This window comes from Medicago truncatula, chromosome 4 (genome assembly GCF_003473485.1).
Source record: "Medicago truncatula cultivar Jemalong A17 chromosome 4, MtrunA17r5.0-ANR, whole genome shotgun sequence".
NCBI lineage: Eukaryota > Viridiplantae > Streptophyta > Magnoliopsida > Fabales > Fabaceae > Medicago > Medicago truncatula.
Genome location: NC_053045.1, coordinates 49826571 through 49849659, shown reverse-complemented (window position 1 = coordinate 49849659; position 23089 = coordinate 49826571). Strand labels below are relative to the sequence as shown.

At 32.1% G+C, this 23089-nt stretch overlaps 1 protein-coding gene across 3 annotated transcripts; it reads left to right on the top strand.

The window, feature by feature from the left end:
- The first annotated feature begins 3628 nt into the window (after positions 1-3628).
- LOC25493614 (oxysterol-binding protein-related protein 2A) lies at positions 3629-14706 on the top strand. 3 transcript variants are annotated; one of them, XM_013602167.3, is made up of 11 exons: positions 3634-4544; positions 5992-6345; positions 7681-7777; positions 8754-9199; positions 9827-9982; positions 10700-10867; positions 10952-11092; positions 12006-12233; positions 12385-12498; positions 13556-13746; positions 14105-14706. In XM_013602167.3, exons 1-10 carry the CDS (start codon positions 4116-4118, stop codon positions 13733-13735), a joined length of 2313 nt encoding a protein of 770 aa, XP_013457621.1. In that variant the 5' UTR covers positions 3634-4115; the 3' UTR covers positions 13736-13746; positions 14105-14706. The 3 variants fall into 3 exon arrangements, 2 of the variants coding, with proteins under 2 accessions (XP_013457621.1, XP_013457622.1); XM_013602168.3 differs by lacking the exon at positions 3634-4544 and adding an exon at positions 5639-5791; XR_005645730.1 differs by lacking the exon at positions 14105-14706 and having other exon boundaries at positions 3629-4544; positions 12006-12243; positions 13556-13584.
- Positions 14707-23089: the final 8383 nt, after the last annotated feature.

Genomic DNA, 23089 nt, shown 5'->3' with positions numbered 1-23089 from the left:
TAGATGGTTCTATTGTTATTGCTCATGCATGTGTAGCTAAGCAAGATTATCATGTTAAGACCAAATTATGGCATTTGAGGTTATGGCATGTTAGTGAAAGAGTTTTAGTTGAGATAGTTACACAATTTTTGCTAGGCAATTAATAATAAAAAAACTATAATGTTGTGATAATTGCATACTAGACCAACACCATAAGTAGATTTTGAGAGTGACATGTCTCATTCTAATTGACTGCTTGAGTATGTTCACTCGAATATTTGGGATCTAGAGAGAGTAACTAACTACTCATGGGGATGGTTTTAATTTTCTAATTATAATCTATGATTTTTTCAGAAGAGTACAAGTTCACATTTTGAAAAATAACAATGACACCTTTGAAAAAGTTCTAGAAATGACATACTTTTACATAAAATCAAACATGAACTGGACTAAAAGTGTTAAGAACTCACAATGACTTATAGTTTGTTTCATTGTTGTTTAATGAATTTTACATGAAGCAAGGTATAAAGAGGCATAAAATGGTGGCAAGATCACCACAACAAAATGACTTAGTTGAACTTATTAATACAACTTTTTTAAAGCGTAAGAGATGTATGTTTCTTGCGAGTTGTGCAAAATTCTTAGGGTGGCTTTGTGAGCACTAAAGCTTACTTAATCAACAAACTCAAGATTCATATTGAAGTTTTGGAGTGGAAATCCGACATACTACTCTAGTTTTAATGGTTTCAGAGCTTTGACGTTTACACTTATTAAACAAGACAAACTTAATGCTAGAGCTATGACACATGTCTTCATTAGTTATCTTGAAGGTGTAAAGGGTTACAAGTTGTTCAAGATGGAACCTTAAGGATGATTAGGTATCATAAATAAGTATTAATGCTACTTTTAGCGAAACCCGCATGGGGATGAAGTGCAAAGACCTATAGAACTTAGACTAAAAAACAAGGTTGAAGAAAACTCAATTTGTGGTGGATTCTTCCACTAATGAGACAAGAGATGAAGATGGGGATGAGACTCCAACATCAAATTATTGAGGAGGACAACGAACAAGGACTCTTGACTAGCAGTTAGCTAGAGATATGGAAATGGTGGATATTGGTCTATAATGGAGATATGACTTTGCTGATACGATTGTTTGTGATATAAGTGTGGCTGAAGAGTTGCATGTCTTAGGAAGAAAAAGAACTTTCAAGAAGACAATTGAGAGCAAGGAAAGCCATAAATAGTTAAAGGCGATGGATGAGGGTAATTCACTGGAGAAGAACCAAAACTTCAAAGTTTGTGGAACTACCTAAAAATCATAGAATAGTTAGATGTGAGTGGATCTACAAGAGGATAAAAGAGATTCCTGGATCGAACTTCAAAGTAAAGTCGAACATATGATTGACTTTGATGCAGATGTAATTTCTTTTTTCAAATTGACACGCAAGAAAACTAAACTTTTCCATTATCAGGAAATAAAAAAAGGGTTTTGTTAACAAGTATTCTTAGGGCACTTTTTAAGAATACACGAATAGAAATAATTGATGAATTTTAAGTAGAAAAAGTTACATTTTAAAGTTTCAATGCATTGAATGCACCATTTCCAAGACAATATTTCTTCTTTAGTCTTCTTATCAAGTGTCTTGAGGGCACTTCTTAACATTTCCCATAAAAGAAAAGCAAACTCTTATTAGTTATTTTGAACATTTAAAATTGAAATAGAAATAAATAAATAGAATGAAGATAAAAAACTCGCTTTCATTTAAGGATAATTATTTTTTTTGGGTACACATTTAAGGATAAATTTAGAAATATGATATAAACTATTCATAAATTTAAACAACTGTCATAACAAAATCGGTTATATTTCTTTTCCTATGAATTAGTCAATATATGAACCTATCTATATAGAGGGACTAAGACATTATTTGTAAAATTTCCAAAATTTAGGATGAGAATGAAAACGAAAGTTTTTTATTTTGTTCTTAAGAATCAAAATATAGTTTACATTTCATAAAAAAGATGTAGTTTACATTTCTTTCTTTTTTCCTTATCCTCCAAATTTTGGTTAAGCATCATCACACGGCAACTATTTACCACAAAAACATAAGAAAAATGTAAGTGGTCATAGTATATCATGTACGCGTATTCATTTGCAATAATTCATACAGTACAAAAATTAATAATTTTTTTTGTAAGAAAATAATAGGCCAAATACCTTCCCGATTCCTTTAAATTTCATGTTTGTTTCATATAGATTCTTTCAGTTTCTAAGGTTTCAGATAGGTCCTTTAAGTTTCAAGTTTGTTTCAGATAGATCATTTAAGTTTCTAAGGTTTCAGATATGTCCTTTAAGTTTCGAGTTTGTTTTAGATATGTCCTTTCTATCAACCTTCGTTAAGCCAAAGTTTATTTGATATAAAAGACCTATCTGAAACAAACTCGAAACTTAAAGGATCTATCTGAAACCTTAGAAACTTAAAGGATCTATCCGAAACAAACTCGAAACTTAAAAACCTATCTGAAACCTTAGAAACTTAAAGGACCCATCTGAAACAAACGTGAAACTTAAAGGACCCAAGGAGGTATTTGGCTAAAATAATAATTAAACTTTTTTTTGACAATATAGTACTACAATTAATAAATTGTCCTTTTCTCCCGATAAAAAAATAGTCCTTTTCAAAGAAAAATAATTACTAGTAAATAGTCTTTAATTAAATGTCCATTAAGTAGTCATCGTGAGCAGCTCAGTTGGCTGAGAAAATACGTAATATATGTAAAGTTGGGATTCAAACCCCGACCACCACAAAAAAAATGACACCTTCATCTAATTCGAATGCGCGGCTTGCGTTTGAGTTTAGGTAAAAAGAAAAATTAGTAGTAAAAAATAATTTTGTGGGGAAAAATTACACAAGATACAAAAATGAAAGATTAAAAAATGAATGATTACCCGGTAAATAACATTTATAACACGCATAAGTTTTTCACTCATCCTTGTCCACTACAATCCTCTTTTGATTTCAAACTCGTTATTAGACATAACAACATTAGACAAAACAACACATGATAAACTTTTATGGTATTATTGGTCCTTGTGAGATTAACTTAGTTGGTAGGGATATTGCATAATATATGCACGGGCCGAGGTTCGAACCCTGTACACCCCACTTCTCCACATTTAATTGTGGTGTGAGATTCAGCCACTAGGCTTCTAAACCAAAAAAAAAACTCTTATGGTATTGAATAATTTTTGATTGTATACAATTTTTTGTGGATAAAAAACTATTTTTGTATTTTATATAACTTTTACGTAGGATAAAAAGTTGTGCTGTTGTTTATCGAGGGACACAAATTTTTGTTTTTGTCCTGTCCTTTTACCCGTTTGTCTTGTGTCTTGTCCGAGAAACAGTTTTACAAATTAAATATTATACAACTAAAATTGTCATATCATTTATTTTTTTAACAAATCAAACACACTCGTTGTGTTCTCCTTCACGATTCACCTTTCACCTAAGATATTTTGTCACTAATTAAGTTTAAAAATTGAAAAAGAAAACTTTTGAATTTAAAAAATAAAAGAAAAGGAACTAGCTGAAGTAGTTAAGATTTAAGAAGAAGAAGTAATAAGAAACCTCAACTCAAACGGAAAGCTATGTTGATGCTTCAAGTTTCATCATGCTTCAAGTTTCAACCTTGAAAAAACCATACTTAATTCCAAGCTAATTACCATTCTACCCATTCCTTTATTACTACCTACCTTCATTACCCTTTTGTTCTACTTCCACATCTCTCTCTATATATCAATCTCCATGATGTTATTGTCTCCCACTCTCCCAAACAAAATTTCATTCACAAGCAAACCTTCTATTTTTTATACCATAAACAAATAAAAACCCTTTTTTTATTTATTCAATCAATAAACTCATTCTCATTTTTTCTTTATATTTATTATTCAACCATCTTAATTAATTATCCTCCTTCTTCGATCTACTCTACTTGTTTCTCACTTTCAGAGCTCTACACTTATTTTTTTCTTCTTCTCTGAACCCTAAATTATTATTCAATGGTTACCATTACGAACTAGTAAGAAAAATTAAGAAGAATAGAGAGATAAATTTTTTGTGATTGAAAAAATGCGTGTGAAGGAAATGCACCCGTTGTGCTGCATCTCATTGGAGAGTCCAGGGATCGGAAGTAATTCACCAGAGTCATACACGGCGGCGCTTTCGAGGGCGAGGAGTTTACCGGCGAGTGGATCTGACTGCATTGTTCGCCGTGGAGGATCAGAAGCCACGGTTGCCGGAGTTCTTTACAAATGGACTAATTACGGCAAAGGATGGAGATCCCGATGGTTCCTCCTCCGCAATGGCGTACTTTCTTACTCCAAGATCCGTTCACCGGAGAATCTCAATCTGTTCTCTTCAATCGACGACGTTCACTTAATCGGAGATGTTACCACGTCTCGTCTCGCCAGAATGGATAGAGACGCCGGAAATGCTCTTCGCCGTCAGAAGAGTCATAAACCTTCTTCATCTTCTTCTCCTTCAGTTGTTCATCTAAAGGTATAAGCTAAATCATCATTATCATTATAATTAACTACTATTAATTTCGTTTTTTGATTTGTTAATTGAAAATTAATTAATTAATTAATTTTGATTATGATTATGATAATGGAAATTAATATGAAGATTGATGATATTTGAGTTTATGAATATGTGATCTGAATCACTCGTTATAGTGTGGGTCAGGACAATACTTGGTCTTGCTTTAGCAGTGTCATGTTCAACATTTTGGCGCTACCTCAATGCTATTACCTGTATAAGAGAAACAAATTTTAATTTCAAAACATTAAAATAGTATTTTTTAATATGCGTGGAGTGTAATTAATTACAACTTTACAAAGAAAAGATTTTCATTGATTTCCGGCCATGAAAAATAATCAAACCATGATTCAGATTCAGATTGAGATTGTTCTTCTGGCAGTGTAAAAATAATTAAAAAAAATGGTAACAAAACTTTGGTTACCGAGCAACAATGTGGAAATCCAACGGTTTATAATTTGGGTGAATTTGATTTGAAAATGGTGATTTATGTTCTTGAAATGTTACAGTTTTAACTGGTTGTTAATGTAGAGTGGGTCACATCAACAGGTGGCTGTGGAGGGTAGGGATAGCCTACACAATTGTGAGAGTGCATAGCCCTATCCTATGCCATTTACTTCCGGTCACGTCAACTCTCTCTGCTTTTCTTCATTGGCATTACTTCTTAAATTGGATTTTCTTCTTTCTCCCTCTTACTTTTTCATCATCTCACCATTTTTTCTGCATTTCCAACCTTATCTCTTGCTATTTTAAGCCTTAGAAATCTTCAACCTTACAAATTTGGAGTATGTGTAAATTTCTTTAAGCTTAAGCTTCTTTTTATATTAATTGTGAAATGTAAAATAATTTTTAATAAAAAATAATTATATTTAGAGATAGATAGAAAAGTGAAAGCATAGGAGTATATGGATTTGGAAATGGAAAGGGCCATCTTCTCTTTTGTCTTTGTCAACAGAAATATATATACGTGGGACTTTCCATCTTGTTGGTGGGGTATATTATCCAGGTCAATATAGTTTTTTTTCTTTAAAATAATTCAAATGGGGTGCTCTTATATACTGTTTAAGGTCAAAATTAAAAAAACCATTCTTCTTTAGTTGAAGCCAGTAATATTTATATTTTTACATCATTATCTTCAAACTGGAATCAAATTCGAATGATTCTAGTCAAACAATGGTAGAGTCATTTCATGATATCCGGTTGATAAGGTAAACTTCATTTTCAAACTTTATTGATAGCGTTGTATGTATTGTCAACAAGGTGACATGTTCAATAATCTTCTACTTCTCCAGTTTTTCATTTATAGTTGCTACAGTGTTTCACTAATTTACTCTAAATTAATAAATTAATAAACTTTTTCTTGTCAATAAATCATATACTCAGTATATACCTTGCTTTTGTTTTACAGATCTCATCTTTTAGAGAGAGCAAATCAGATGACAGAAAATTCTACATATTCACAGCAACAAAGACACTTCATTTGAGAACTGATTCAAGGAAAGACCGTGTAGCGTGGATACAAGCTTTGGTTTCAACTCGAAGCTTGTATCCACTAAACGGTCATCATCTATCTCTTGCACCCTATCATATATCTGTATCAACCGAGAGGCTGAAGAAACGTTTGCTTGAAGAGGGTAGCAGTGAAAATCTTGTGAAGGAGTGTGAGCAAATCATGCTTGCAGAGTTTTCAGATTTACAAGAGAAGCTTCAAATTCTTTGTCAAGAACGATCTGGTTTGTTTGATACCATTAGGCAATTAGAGGTAATTTTGTTTTCATTACTTGTTTGTATGCTTTTTTTTACCTTTTTGAATGCTTCTTAGTTCTGAAATTTTCTTCTTTTGCTTCATATAAAATCATAAAATACTAACTTGTTAGTTTACTCTTCATACAACAACTTTACCATTTCAAATTTTGAAGAACGGAACATGTGGATTCTATAAATGATGAACAGTAAATGGGTCCAGTGAATATTTTTATATATATTTTCAATAATATCTTTTCATGAGGTAGAGAACTTGGGTGGATCAATAATTCAATACTGAACCAGCTTGACAAAATCATTCACCGAAATTATTACAAGAAAAATATCCCAAACATTTCTTGTGAAGCATATGCTTTGTTATTTTATTGAAGTAATGAGACATTTTTCCCTAATGCATGAGCTTTCATTGAAGTAATGGTTATATTTCCAACGTTTTGTAGCTCCCCAAAATGTATTTTAAACTAATAACTTTTTTATTATATTTTGTTTTCTATGCTAAATGTAATGAGCTTTCTAGTAATGGTTCCATCACTTCTATGACATGCCAAAACTTGTATAAAATAATTATTTTTTGGAGTTAAAGTTTCAACTTTTCAATTGATAATTGTATATTTGCTCGAACAGTTGTGGTTTTTATTTATGGACTGCTAGCTATTGTTTTCAACTTACTGTAATACCATGTGTGTGTTTGTGTGAACATTTGTCAAAAGTGATGTGAATGAACTATTATAATTGATTTAAAATAAAATTATTTATATTTAGTTGTTTCTATCAAAGATATTTTTAAAGCAAATTTGATGCAAAACTTAGGGTTATAAACACTGTAATCAATCTAACACAAACTATAACTTCTTGATTCTAAACTTCCGAACAGGATCCAAAACATACTATAACTTCATCACATGAAATAAGCTACTAAAGCCATGTTGCAATTAAAATTAAAGTTGCATTGTTGTTTGATAGAACATGAATTGGGTCAAATACATCTCACATCACATGATGTGTTTGGTTCATTTGGTCATGCAATTTTGAAATGGTGTTTTTTGCTAGAAGTCATGTCATTATTTTACACCTCTGGTGGTGATATTATTTGTTTTCTGGCCCTCTCTCCCATCCAAAGAAATGGTCTAAATCATGATTCTCAGCATAAATTACCACTTTCTAGCATCACCTAAAATATTTATTCTTCTTTTGCTTTAATATTTGAATTTTACCATCTCTCCAGTTTGCTGCTTTCTGTATGTTTGCCTGTGTTTAATTTTCTGGATGTGGGAGCTCTTGTTCCTTTATATATGACTTACTAAACAAATATTTTGTTGCTCATCATGAACAGGCAGCTAACCTTGAACCCGAGGGATCTGCTTTGCATGACAGCGAATACCAATTAACAAAGAATGGATTTTCCAGTCTAGGGCGTGGAAAATATAGCGGTACCACTTTTATATGTTTCTTATGCTTGTCACTATAATTTATATCTACTGTATGCCATGACGTTTATGTTCTCTTTTGATGTGATGAGCATATACTTGCATCCAGAATCTCTGTTGCCTTGATAGTGATTATAGGGGCCTATTGTTCTGTCTTATATGAACATGAAAAATATTGCTAACATCATATTGTCCCCAAAATCGTTTTGAATTATTGAAAGTTTCTACTAATTGTTGGACTATTACAGTGATTCTGAGCAAATTCTTCTTGCTCTTATCGTCTCTAATCTCTACAATTTATTTTGTTACTTTTAACTATAGTAGAAATATCAAGAAACACTTAAATAGTTTGGCTAGAGATATAATTTATGATAGAGTATTATGTTCTCGTTTGATCTATGTAGCCAAATCCACGTAGTAAGATAAAGCCTGGTTGTTATTGTATTTTAACTATCTTCTAGATTTAAATTCACATGTATTTCAGAAATCCAATTGATGGGCTGTGAATGTTGGTTTCTTCTGTAAAATTATAGTCTACATGTAACTCAATTAATGTCGGAACCAAAATTTTGTTAATGGCAACTGAAAGTAAATACTTCCTATGTCCTATATCCCTATATCAAATGTCACTTTAGAATCATTGTCATGAATACTGATTGGAATATAAATTACTTGAAACTGGTGCACATAATAGTATTAATTTGGAGGTATAATTAAAATAAAATAATTGATGATGGTACATCGAAATATTTTGGGAGGTATAACTAAAGTGACATATTTTGGGACATTTTTCTTTTGTTAAAATGATACTTAATATTGGAATGAGGGAGTGGTTAACTCAATTTTAATTCATTCAAAGATCAGAAAAATATTTGAAAAATCTATGTTCATTGATGTTTCCTCTTATGTATGCATCTTTTAGTATCCTTTCAGTATTTATTATTTAGTATTGTCGTTCACATATACTATTGGCTATCAGAATGCAGTACAACGGAATCATCCGATGATATTGAAAAACACGAGGTAGAGGAAGTGTCAGAAGAAGATGAAATCTCATATTATGATACTAGAGACTATTTTTCAGACTCTGGTTTTAGGTGTGGGTCAAAAGGAGCACCAAATCGAGTGAACATGTCTGCGGAAGCTGTTAAACAAGGCATTGATATGGAAAATAGTCATGTTGAGACAATGATGTATGATGATTATGGGTATCCTCAGATAGTAAGGCGGAAAAAGCTTCCGGATCCTGTTGAGAAGGAGAAGGGCGTTAGTCTTTGGTCCATGATCAAAGACAATGTGGGCAAAGATCTCACACGCGTTTGCCTTCCAGTATACTTTAATGAGCCAATATCATCCCTTCAGAAATGTTTTGAGGATTTGGAGTACTCCTATCTTCTGGATAGAGCATATGAGCATGGGAAAAAGGTAATATATACAACATTGCTCCATATTATCATTATTCATTGACTTCCAATGCAAGCAAAACAAATTTCGGTACTCAATAGTGCTGAATGGAATACATGCATTGTCCTTCAACTTACAATGTTTTTTTAGCCATTTGATTGGAAATATTGGTATTTATACCTGAGTATCTTGAAAAGTTTTGTTTATGCTGTTACATTTGTGAGTTTAATATGATACATGTAACTATATTTGAACGTTATATCTAACGGAAGAATGATAGCTGTGGTAAAAACATTCATTTGTTTTCTATTTGTTTTGGCTGCAGGAGTTGGACTCATCAGTGAATTTCATTCACATAACTCAAACTGAATTCCAGTTAATAGGTTTTTAAATAGACTATACCTCAATAATTTATTTGTAAACTTGTTTACTCTCTGAGTATTGATCAATTGCCTCATAGTCAACTGGTGCAGTTGCCCACTTTAATGGACTTAGTTCATTTAATATGAATCCATAGAGTTTTGTGAGTGAGAGTTTGTTTGTACTAATCATTTGGCAACATTTAAGAAATATTTCAAGTTTTTCCTTAATGACATATCATTTAATGCTATTGATTGTGACACTTCAACCCTTGAATTGTATTTTCAGGGAAACAGTCTCCTTCGGGCATTGAACGTTGCTGCCTTTGCTGTTTCTGGATATGCATCATCAGAAGGTCGTCATTGTAAGCCCTTTAATCCCTTGTTAGGGGAAACTTACGAAGCCGACTTTCCTGACAAAGGAGTTCGCTTCTTTTCTGAGAAGGTTAGTGCCTTATGATTTTATGAAGAGATTTGGCTGAGATATGCCAGTAGGGTTGTTAACATCGGATAAAAAGTGGTTTCATACGAGTGAATTATTATCTAGTTTTGATTTGGATAACTATGATTAAATCTTGAGGGTGAGTGTTGGCACAGCTGTAGGATTGGTACCTAGTGTACTTTGGGATAAAAAGTGGTTCATTATATAACTGGATTGTTATTTATTTTTTTAAACGATCAATGTTAATAGTTAGTTGTTAAGTTAATATATTTTTCTTTTCACTAAGGATTGGACCCGGATCCTCCTACTCCTTTAACCCTTAACTCATACCTCTTAACCTACCTAAGTAGATTGTTATCTTGTTTTGCTTTGATATATGTGATAAAATCTTGAGGGTGAGCGGTGTAACAAGTTAAGACTGATACCTTGTGGCAACCTCTGCGAAAATAAGGCTGCATATATCTACTTTTCCGGACCCCGTCTGATTGGAGCAACGGTGAGAATAGGTTAGGTTGCTTGGTAGGTACTATGGACTATCTAACATAAGGTTAAGTTTATGCTTTTCTAAAAGCCTGTCAAAATTAAAAGGTCAGACTTGAGCTGATAAAAAAGTCCATTAATGAAATTTCCAACACATTTGGTTTTATAAGACATTTCTTGCAAGTTACAAGCTTTAGAAAAAACAAATTATTTATAGACTTGTTAATTTGTGTGAAACAGGTTAGTCACCATCCAACAGTGGTTGCCTGCCATTGTGAAGGTAGAGGATGGAGGTTTTGGGCAGACAGTAACATTCATTCAAAGTTTTGGGGAAGGTCAATTCAACTTGACCCAGTTGGAGTTCTGACCCTAGAGTTTGATGATGGTGAAATATTTCAGTGGAGCAAGGTATAAATCGTCTAATGACTCTGCTTGGGCGGGGACTATATCATATCACATACAATTGCCATAATAACTGCTGTTGTTTTATAGGTTACTACTACAATATATAACCTTATCCTTGGCAAACTATATTGTGATCATCATGGGAATATGGAAATCCGTGGTAATCGCCAGTATTCCTGCAGGCTCAAGTTCAAAGAGCAGACGCTTCTTGACCGAAATCCTCGCCAGGTAGGAGGTTCTACCGGTACTTTATGACAACTTTAGAGCATGGTCTTTTGTTTCCAATCCATATATTTATTACAAACCCAATTTCTCATTTAGTTTTATTTTTTGTTCAATTTACTGCAACATTTGTTTTTAGGGTAAATTGCACTCCCGGCACTTTGTGAGAAACTTCAGTTAAAATAATTTCATGTGTCAAAATTTACACTTCTACACTTTTACTTTTTTTGAGATACAATATTTAAGTATGAATTATATTTTATATTCTGATTGTAATTTATTTTAAGCGAGACATTTAATGGCAGTGAATGATTTTAAACAATGCTTTCAATAATTTTTTGTTGAACACTTCCACTCCCTAGAGCTTGGTTGGATATAGCATGCAACATCCATCACATTACTTTTTATGTTAAATTATTTTTTATTTTATGTGAATTTGAATTTCTGAGTAATTTTACCGGCACCAAACTTTTACCATGGATATCAAAGAGTTCTAATTTTTTCCTCACTTTTTAGAATTTCTAATTTGATTGATAACTAATTTCCAACACTATATATTTTATTTTAAGACTTTGGACAGTAAACAGAAACTTCAAGTACCCATGTTATCGATTTTGAAGAAACATTTTTATTTTATCTTTTATAATTTTATTGTATTATGGATAATAGAAAAAAATCATATGTCAATGATATTAAGAGCTAAAAATAAAGATAAAAGAGGATAAAATGTTTGATTATATTTAAATAAAAGTGCAATGTGTATTTTTTTTCTCAAGAAAGGTTTTAAACGTCTTTCAGAAGACACATGTGTAAATTTCTAGCATTTAGCTTATTTTGGATCATCTGTTGGCAATTGCATGTGGGCACATTCCAAATTTCTGGAGGAAACTTATCTTTATACGCCCTTTCTTCTAATTAGGTGACTGGATTTGTTGAAGATACAATGGGAAAAAAAGCAGCCACATTATTTGGCAAATGGGATGACAGCATTTATTATTTTGATGGTGATGTGAATGTCAAACCTAAAGATTACACTTCGTCAAATGGAACATTGTTGTGGAAAAGGACTAGGCCACCACCAAATCTGACTCGGTACAACTTGACATCATTTGCCATCACACTGAATGAGCTTACCCCAGGACTAAAGGTATAATGAGGTATTGAATAATCATTCGATATAGAGTTTCTTTTTCCTTATGCATCTCCAATCCATCATATCGCCTTTCAACCGTTATAAAATATGATTCAGTTGGTAGTTCATTTCAATAAATTCTGATATATTTGATCACAAATTAAAGGAGAAGCTTCCACCCACGGATTCCAGGCTGAGACCTGATCAACGACACTTAGAGAACGGGGAATTCGAGAAGGCAAATATGGAGAAACAAAGATTGGAAAAGAGACAAAGAATGGTATGTTAGTTTAATGATTTGTGTGTTTTTGTAACATACCTGCATGCATTCATTCTCTTGTATTTTTTTCTTTTCTCTTCTATTTGAAGTAGTTGTTTGATTAGGAACTTGTATGATGATTAATTTATGCACCTTGCACCAGCGGTAAGGTTGGAGAATCATGAAATGCCACCGTGACTTTGATAAAAGTTGCATTTAGAAGTTAATCAAATTAGAATGACACTCTGATTATGTCAAACTCACGGGCAATTTAAACATGTTGTCCACATTGAACTTTTTTATTCATATAAGATTATGAACTGTCATGCTTCAATGTACTTGTTTGATTATTCATTCATATTCAAACATGCTGTACACATTGAACTTACTTTTTATTTATATAAGATTATAAAATTATGAACTGTCATGTTTCACTGTACTTGTTCGATTATTAATTAACTTATGGATTTTTCTAACATGTGCAAATTTGCACATGTTAAGGATACTAAAAGAAGCAACTTTTTATTGAAAATCACACTTGTTATAAAAAAGAATATATATTTAATGTAAAATACACAAGTTCCAATATAAACTTACTACTTTAGTATCCTTAACATGTGCAAATTTGCACATGTTAGAAAAATCCTTAACTTATTTATCAACCCTAGTTAATGATACGTGGCTTGGTGACCACACATGTGAGAGCGTGTATACATATTTTTTCTGGCCCTTCCAAAACTTTCAATTAGTAACGTGTTGGACATGTTGTCTCTACTATAACCAGATGGTGACATCATTGCTCTTTTGTTCAAAAGATATTAGTTTGACCTATAGTCAGTATCGAACCTTTTTCTTGTGTACCTTTATATTTTACTCATTTGTACTTGTATTTATAGTTGATACCCTTCATACAATTTTTTTAACTGCTGCATATTTTGCCAATGTAGATTTGACCTTTTTATTAAAAATGTAGAATTTACATTATTTTTTCAGTGATAACCGTTGCCCACAATTTGTTATATATAAAAGAAACTTCTTTAACCAAGTATTAATTTGGATGGTTTTGCTTTGCATACAGTCAAGGAAAATGCAAGAAAATGGTTGGGAACCTAAGTGGTTTCGCAAAGAAGGTGAAAATGGAACGTTTAGATATACCGGTGGATATTGGGAAGCAAGAGCTGTAGGATCATGGGATGGATGCCCAAATATATTTGGTGAATTTCAAGAAAGCATAATTGATCCTTTTGATGCATCTTGATTTTTGTTCAGGTAAAATAATTTACATACCAAAGCATGTTGCTCACCTTAAAAATGTTAGATTCTGTTCCCTACGCAACTTATACTCCACACGTGAGGGTACCTCCTTAATTCTTTCAAGTCTTAAATAATGAACATGTTCACAATGGATAAAGATTCTCTTCATTGGAATTTCTTTTCTCTTTTTGAGAAAATAATGGGAAGCTCCTGACTACTCATCTCCACATTATCAATAATAGGACTAATAGTAGATATTGATAATTTATAGTAATATGTATCAATGACCAAGATCTCCACATTATTTTGTTTTTTTCAATTTTTAGACTAATGTTAGTACATTAAACAACCACGTTTATTAATTCTGTTGCAGATGGATGACAGTGAATGCATGCAAATTAATTAGTCGGTGGAGGGTTTATCTTAAACCTTCTTGCATGGCAACAACTTTTTTTTATTGAATGGAAGAGATATATAGCAGCCATTTGGTATCTTTGAAAATGAGGATTTTTGCAGCTATGGTTGGAAAGGTTTTGTGAATTGAGATTGTACTGTGACAAAAACAATAAGGAAGGGAGTACCAGAAATAACTTCAAGCAATTCTATCTCAAAGTTGCTTTTCTAAAATTAAATGACTTCAATCGTCTATGGCTGCTGAAGTTGTAAATTTCTTAAACAAAAGGACCACCTAGCTTTGCACGTGCACAACTCTTTGCTCTGGTCCCAATGAAAACCACAAACCGAGGCTGCAATTACTCCACTAAATGAGAATATATATGAGCAAAGAATTAAGCTTAGCAAAAAACAGTTTTTAGATTAGGATGTTTTCTGTGTTTATTGTGATAGTCTTATTCTTGTTTTTTAAGTTTTGTTAGTATGTAATTATTTGGGCTATTAATTTATGTAATATTATCTTCTCTTTAATCTTGATATAACTACTGACATGGCCGAAAGGCTATATATCGATTTATTTTATATTTGTTTGCATTTTCTCATCAATAAATCATTACAAGATTTCTAATCAATAAAATCATTTGATTTTATGTAACTCTACTCTTTCACGTGTATATTTTTCATTTCACTTGTATACAAAAAAAGAACACACTATAGTGATATTGTGAGGCCTAAAGTTGTCTGTGGCACAAATAATACTTAGCTAAACCTAATTAAAAAGGTATTGGAGAAGAATATATATTCAAAGGTATAGGATAAAACCAAAAGAAAATAAAACTCCCCAAAGTAAACACTTTTCTACAAATGATATGCCCGATATGTAGTTGTGAGGTAGAGAAGTCTCCCAATTAATCTTCTATACTAGGACCCATCCTTGTATAAAACAGAATTAGGAGACTGAAGCTTCAAAGAATGTGTCGTTATCAAGTTGTTGTCTGGATTTTACAGTATTTAAAATTTTCTTTTGCTAAAGTTTTTATTCTTCTTCATCATACTTACATTTATCTGGCTTTGCAGACTCAAATTGGGAAACTTACCCAAGTGCAAGAAATTTTACAACCGGTTTGGTTGTGTTTCTAGGATCATACCCCATTTCAAGAAAATTTAAGAAATAAACTACAATAACCATATAAAGTTCTGAAGAGAAATGTCAGAGGACAAAGGGCATAAATACTTTGATCTTAGCTATGAGATGGTTAAAAACAGTTGAACAACTGACTAACACCATATTTGTGTTAGCACAACACTTGATGCTTGTTCAACAAGCAATGAAAACCAGAAGAAATTTTGTAGTTTCTAGGGTTTATAGATTTGTGAATTAGAGAGAAAATTGAGAGAAGGGAAGGTTATAGAATTGAAGAATGTAATTGTATTATTGAAATTGTAACATATGTACAAGAGTTTAGTTTATATACACAAGTTTGGTTAGGTTGCTTGAAGTACAAGCTAAGTAACAAACCCTAATCTTATGAGCTAATCTCTAACTAACTTGTAACAAATTCATAACAAACTGAATCTAAATGTGATTAACCACTAATTGTGATTATCACTAAACTAAACTTGAATTAAAACAAACCAACAATTTGATCATCCTAATGGATGAGAGAGAATCACTCTCAACGATGATCTACTGAAAATTACGCTGCCTGGCTAAAGAAAGGTATGATAAATACCCCATGGCTCAACACAATTAATAGAAAATCTACCTAAACCGCATGAGAAAACCACAATGAAAACACCATGAGAATCACAAAGAACACCTCCATAAGAAGTTTGACCCAGAGATTGGGCAACCACACCATCAAAATTGATATTAATCCAATTATTAGGAGGAAGAGACTATCTCACAGACTAAATATCATTTGTAACAAGATTTTGTAGGGCACGCAAGGACAAAATATTGTTATCTAGAGTTTCATCAGACACGACCTGTGCTCGAATAATTAAAGCACCATTTGTCCAGGGCGTCTGATTAAAGATAAAATCATTCCTCCTAAACCAAAAAATATCCACTTCCACTGCAAATATCACATATCAACCACTAAAAGAGGAATAGACTCCAAGAAGGTTGCCATTCATTCAAATTTATTTGAGTAAAAGAGTCAGAATAAGTATTGGTCATTCTATGCCAAACAACTTTAGCATGAATACAATCTCCAACAACATGAGATAACGAATCAACTTCCAGACTACAGATAGGAAACAAAGTATATTGAGATATGTGACGTTTTTGACGAATCTCATTTGTCAAAAGAAATTATCGTGTGCTACTTGCGAAAGGAGCAACCTTAGCCTCTCCCAACCTCGCGAGCGCCAAATTTGTTTAATAACTCCCAAAGATGAAGGAAGATGATAGTGAATAAGACTAATATAAGCTCCTCTAAAAAAAAGACTAATATAAGCTGACTTCATGGAAAATCTACTATCATTAGTAATTTAGTACATACCCAAACAAGTTCATCAGATGCCTTCAAATGAAGGAGTAGGAAATAGCAATGACAAATGTCTAAAGGTAACCTGTGACGTAAAATCTAAAAATTTCAATCACATATGAAGAAGATAAAAAATCTTTTACCCGTAAGCACTCACTATTCACTAACTTCATTCTAAAGATGGATGTATACCAACCCCCCTAACTTATTGTATTTTACTATTAACTTATCACAATAACTCACCTGCAATTACTAATAAGAATAATTTTATGTTTAAATGTGTAATATTACACTGTACTAATAAGAATAATTTTATGTCGAAATGTGTAATATTACACATGTACTAATAAGAATAATTTTGTGACTTTAACATGAAGGAAAGGAGCCATCAGGTTTGGTAACAACTTGAATTTCAGAAATTAAGCTAGAATTTCAATGGCAACAGCAATGGGAAGTGACAGATGGAAAGCCCATTTGGCTATGGCAATGGTGCGGTTATTCAATGGTGGTTACCATGTTATTATCACATGGACAAGATGAATGTTGTAGGTGGTACCTGCAAAATTCACTACTGCCGCAACAGTCAGGTGCTTCTTCTCTGGCCTATGGATTAAATTTGATTTCGGCACTTAACTACCCTTGCATTTGAGTAATTTAAGAGTGTATTGTAGCCTTCTTTAATGTGTCAACATCAATTTTCAAAGAAGAGATACTAAACATTACGGCCCAGATCCAAAAAGGATCGGCCAACAATATGAAAATTGTTGTTGACATATCACTGTTGGCTGATACTAGAGCTGTCAAAACGGGCAGGCCCGTTTAGCCCGATTAATTATAGGGTTTGGGCCTTAAATATTGAGCTCGAATTTTAATAGGGCTTTTTAGCCCGGACCTAAAAAGCCCGCTATCCGTTAGGGCCAGCCCGAACGGGCCGAGGGTAGCACGCTAGCCCGCATAATAAAAAAAATCCTATAAATTATATATATTTGTCAAATAATTCTTTACTTAGTTGATTATCAAATAATAAATAAAAGTGAAAATTCAATGAATTGACACAAATATACATGTAATATAAAATTATATTTACTTGTTTCGTTATTTATAATTTTAAAGATCGAATATATAAATATCTATAACCATAACGTATCTAATTTATTTAAAATTGTTTTCCTCGCCGTTTTAGTTTACGACGTTTGTACGAAAATGTTTACAATTTATTTTTGTTCTAGACATTATTTATAAAAAAAAATAAAATTATAGGAGTATTTTATAGTACTTTTTAAAAAAAATATATATATATAATTTTTAATACGGGCCGGCCCGTTAAGCCCGCGGTCCGTGTAGGGCCGGGCTCGGGTAGTATATTTCAAGCTCATTTTTCAACCGAGCTTTTTGGCCCGGCCCGATAAAGCCCGAAGCCCGTTAGGGCCGGCCCTAAACGGGCCGGGCCGCCCGTTTTGACAGCTCTAGCTGAAACACACCAATAAACTAGTTAACTGCCGCAGAAATTCAATTTATTCCATCGATACTTAAGTACCGTGGAAATCTTCCTATGAATTGAGGAACATCTGTATAATACGCTCACACTTATCTGTTCCTTTTTTTCCATTTTATCCTTTTCTTTTTGTTTTGTAGATCATGATTTTGTTTGTCAACACAGGCTCACACAAAATTAGAAAAAAATAATATTGAAACCACATGCATTTTCAGATCTACAAGCCTCATGCGAGGAAGATTTGTGATTATCTTTTGCCCATCCTTTTTCATGGCTCCCAAACTTCAGATGCATCTCACTTAGATTCCAATTCTCCTCTTCTTTTTCAATTGTTTTGGTCCTAATTTACCCAAGGTTTTGCGATGGTAATTTGATCTTCATAACAAATTTTAATTGTCTTTTTTTGTTCGATGAATTTGGGAACTTCCCTCAAAGAAAAAATATTAAATTTGATAGGAAAAGGAAATTTGGGTGAAGATAAAAAATAGTTTGATTGTTCAGGAACATGAAGTGATTGAGAAAAGGAAATTTGATGGGAAAAATTGTTTGGGTGAATACAGAACACGAAGTGATTCCACGATACTTAAGCGCCGATGAAATAAATTGAATTTCGACAGTTAACTGCCGTCGGTTAATTTTTGCGGCAGTTAACTGTCGAGTGACATTTGAGTAATTTATTGGTGTGTTTCAGTCAACAGTGATGTGTCAAGAGCAATTTTCCAACAATATAACAGAGTTCTTTCAACTTGACTCTATGGTGCAAAAAAAGAGGTTTTTCTTTAGGTATCTAACAATTGCTCACAAACATTTAGTAAGTGATAGGTAATTGTCTTTTATTGTCGAATAGTAGTTAACTACAATTTATCACTTTTTAAATTGGCTTAACACATTTAAAAAGTTATTAAACCGATTTAAATGTGGTGTGAATGGTAATTAATTGTCGTTTGTGGTATTTTGTGTAATTTGATGTGATTGTGAGCAATTCTCCTAAAAAATAGCATGGCAAATAGAGGTGGAAATATGTTAAATTGACATACCATGGTCTATAATATAACCTACTTCAAGCTCAAATTAGATTAGATATTTATTTATTTTAAATAGAGAAGGTTAATAATTTTTTTTAAAGTATTCCTTCACAAAAAAATAAAAATAAAGTATATTTTGTTAAAAGTAAGGGGGGTGTATTGGATCATGATTTTAAGGGATTTTAAAAGACTTTTTTTATCATGAAAAAGTCTTGTGGTATTCAATCAAGACTCTTTCCAATTTTAAAAAAGTCTTGTGTTATTCAATCAAGATTCTTTGTCATTTAAAAAAAGTCTTGTGGTATTCAATCAAGACTCTTAATCACTTAAAAAAAAGTTTAGTGGTATTCAAAATCATTCAAATTTCGAAGGATTGTTTAATAAATCAGATTTTGATGGATTTTGTGGGATTTTCTAGTGAAATTTTAGCATGAAAAAGTCTTTCATGAAAACATGAGATTTCTTAGGATTGTTTTTTTTTCTTTTAAGATTTTACTATCTCTCCCTCTCTCTCCTCCCTTCTCTCTTACTCTCTCTTTTCCTCTCTCTCTCTCTCTCTCTCTCTCTCTCTCTCTCTCTCTCTCTCTAGCTATCCCGTAAAAAACCTCTCTCTAGCTCTCCCGTAAAAAACCTCTCTCTCTCTCTCTGATTCCTTCACTCTCTCTCTCTCTCTCTCTCTCTAGCTCTCCCGTAAAAAATAAAATAAAATAAATAAAAGAGTCTTTATTGAGATTTTGTGAAAGAGAGTGTGTTATGATATTTTTTTTCAATAAAATTCATAAAATCAGTTGAAATCCATAAAATCATTTCAAATTTTTTAAAATCTTATGAATTAAATCCATTGAAATCCTTAATAGTCTTTTAAAATCATCAAAGTCATCAAAATCTTGCAAAGTCTTTTAAAATCCTCATGACTTTTTTAAACAAAAATTGTCCTTTAAAATCCTAATCCAATACACCATCCTAAGACTATGAGCCATAAAAGTAATCTTTTAAAGCCATAAAAGCAATTTATTTAAGTAAATACTAATAATAATTTGGGTTTGTAGCATCTAAAATAACATAAACATAGCATAAATTTGCACATGATATAAGAAACATTGTCAATATATAGCCGACATAAACAAAATTTCTTTATTTGATATGAGTTTTTTTTCTTTGATTCGCCAATTCATACATCCATATATGTTTAACATAAAAGTGAGACGATAGAGCAGATCATTTATCTTGTGCACCTCCCCTGAATAATTTATTCAACATTATTTGTCAATTTACTAATAAAGAAGGCCCTACTATATTTAAACAAATTTTATTGATTCATTATTGAAGTTTGACATGAATAGATTATTGGACATTATTTATGGACACATGGCATCATAAATATGGCTCGAGGAACCTTTCAATAGTCACAATGATGATCCCCATGGTTGAGGCAAGATCCTATTATCCCAAATTTGGAGGATTTTCATGTGCATGCTTATAGCTAACTTCAATCTTCAGATACATATATTGATTCTAGCTATATGCGTACCATCTTGTTAAGAAAAAGCTATGTACGCTGGATCAAATGAAATAAACATGGGTTTATAAGTATATATAGTGTTTTATCAAAAAAAAATAAAAAAAAATAAAAAAAAATATATATATATATATATATATATATATATATATATATATAGTTTTCTGTTTCAACAAATAAAAAGTATATATAGAGTTTCCTTAAAAAAAAAGAGTATATATAGAGTCATCACTTTACAAACTGATTTTGTAAAGTTAAGTAATCGTTTTTTTAAGTCTCGCGAATTATTTTGTCATTGTTTTGGTCTCTTTTTTTTTGAAGAAATCAAAATGGATTAATATTAACAACGGTGTTGGAAACTCCTTAGTACAAGGTGTACTAAAGGATCCAACCAGACAAACAACCTGTCACAAAGTATATTTACAAGAGAAAAGTCAGTCGATACCTAGACAAAGTAAAGGGTTCGACCACCAGTTTTGAGAACCGTACATAAAAGTGGTTTTATTAGCTTTTAATCACCACAACGAGTGAAATTTAACTTTATCTAAGAGTTGCTCAATAGATGTTTCAGTGTTATTGAACAGTCTGTTGTTTCGTTCATTCCACACCAGCCAGATGCAAAGAAGTCATAATAGTTGTAAGAACGAACGACGAGTCTTTGAGTGACCTGTATAATGAATAAATTGTTGAAATTGTTCACTAATATTTTCAGTATCTACTCCAGACATGTCAATCCAAGACCAGATATGATACCAAAGCGATCCAAAAACATGACAATGAAGGAACAAATGTGTTGCCGACTCTGCATTGACGCACCCTTAAACACACATGTTGTCTGCGGCCTGAATAATCTCTCGCCTTTGGAGGATAAGTTTAGTTGGTAACCTGTCTTTCAGCAGACGCCACGCGACCATAGACACCTTCAAAGGGACCTGCTTATGCCAAACAAGATGCTCTGATGCGTCAGTAGTAAGAAGTGCCATAGATGTCAAAACGCGATAAGCGTCTCTGATTATGATAAACGTCATTGTTTTGGTCTTAATATCGATTTGACTCAGTTTTTTTAACAAATATCTTTAATTCTCTAAAACAAACAAATATCTTTAATGTCTTAAGGATATTAAAAGGAGTAGTTTACAACATCCTTTTTTTTTTCTTAAAAGAAACATAAAAGATATTGGATCAATTGTCCTATCACACAATATCCTTAGATAACATATGCGTAAAAAAACGTTAAAAATATCTTTGTTTCCTTTTAATAAAAAAATAAAAATAAAAGCGCAATAGTACAATAGATAAACGCGCAATAGTACAATGAAAATGCTATTTATTTAGAAAAATAGCATCAAGAATTTTTCAAGACATAACTGACAAGTTTTAATTGCATGATTTATTTGTTTACTTCCTATTTTTCAGCCACACCTTATTGAATTGTGGCAAGAGTGGTGATACATGTACCACCTGAATACACTCTTTACACCAACACAAAATTCTGACACGTGACAATCTGGACCCCACACAAATAGAAGAGAAGGTTTGGTTGTGAGATGAACTTATCAAAATATCCCTAATGGATAGGGTGTACAATGAGGTGTATGAATAAAGAGTGTTCATGTAACATTTTCATTGTAGCAAATAGTGCATTGTGATTGGCTGATCTTTATTCATGAAGAATTCATGATGTTATTTTTCTATAGATACAACATTGCTCTAGTAGAATATAGGCTAAATTACTTTTTTGGTCCTCTAACTATATAATTGGAATCAGATTAGTCCTCTAACTAAAAATTGATTTATTGCGGTCCTCTAAGTTTCTCACTGTTACTACATTAGTCCTTTCTGCTAGTTTTATTCAAATAAATGTTAGGGTTTATGTTATGTGGGTCCTCCAACTTTATTTATTAGTATCATTTTGGTCATATTATTTGTTAAGGTATTATGATTAAATATTGACTGATATTATTGGTAACTGTTATGGTTCATATGTATGTGTGAAACAGGATGTCAGGTACCTACATAACACAAACCCTAACATTTATTTGAATAAAACTAACAGAAAGGACTAAATGTAGTAACAGTGAGAACTTAGAGGACCGAAATAAATCAATTTTTAGTTAGATGACCAATCTGATACCAACTAAATAATTAGATGACCAAAAAGGTAACTAAGCCTAGAATATATAAACAAAAGCAACAAAAACGTTAAAAAGGATCTTGGACCAAAAAAAAAAACGTTAAAAAGGATCTTGGACCAAAAAAAGATCACGCAATAGCTACAACAAATCAAACAAATCAAGAGAGATGAGAAAAGGATGAACATCGTCTTTTGTTACAGACCACTTATTGTGCGAGGACCATTGAACTACTCTTTATCCCAACTCGCTAAAATACTTCAAATTTTGTTTTGTAGTGGCAAGCAAAAATGTGAAGAGTA

Bases quoted from the DNA above. Each gene is read 5' to 3' on its own strand.
- LOC25493614 (XM_013602167.3), top strand. From the start codon at position 4,116: ATGCGTGTGAAGGAAATGCACCCGTTGTGCTGCATCTCATTGGAGAGT. The intron at 9,200-9,826 runs GTAATATATACA...TTGTATTTTCAG, and splicing joins CATATGAGCATGGGAAAAAG to GGAAACAGTCTCCTTCGGGC. The intron at 12,234-12,384 runs GTATAATGAGGT...CACAAATTAAAG, and splicing joins AGCTTACCCCAGGACTAAAG to GAGAAGCTTCCACCCACGGA.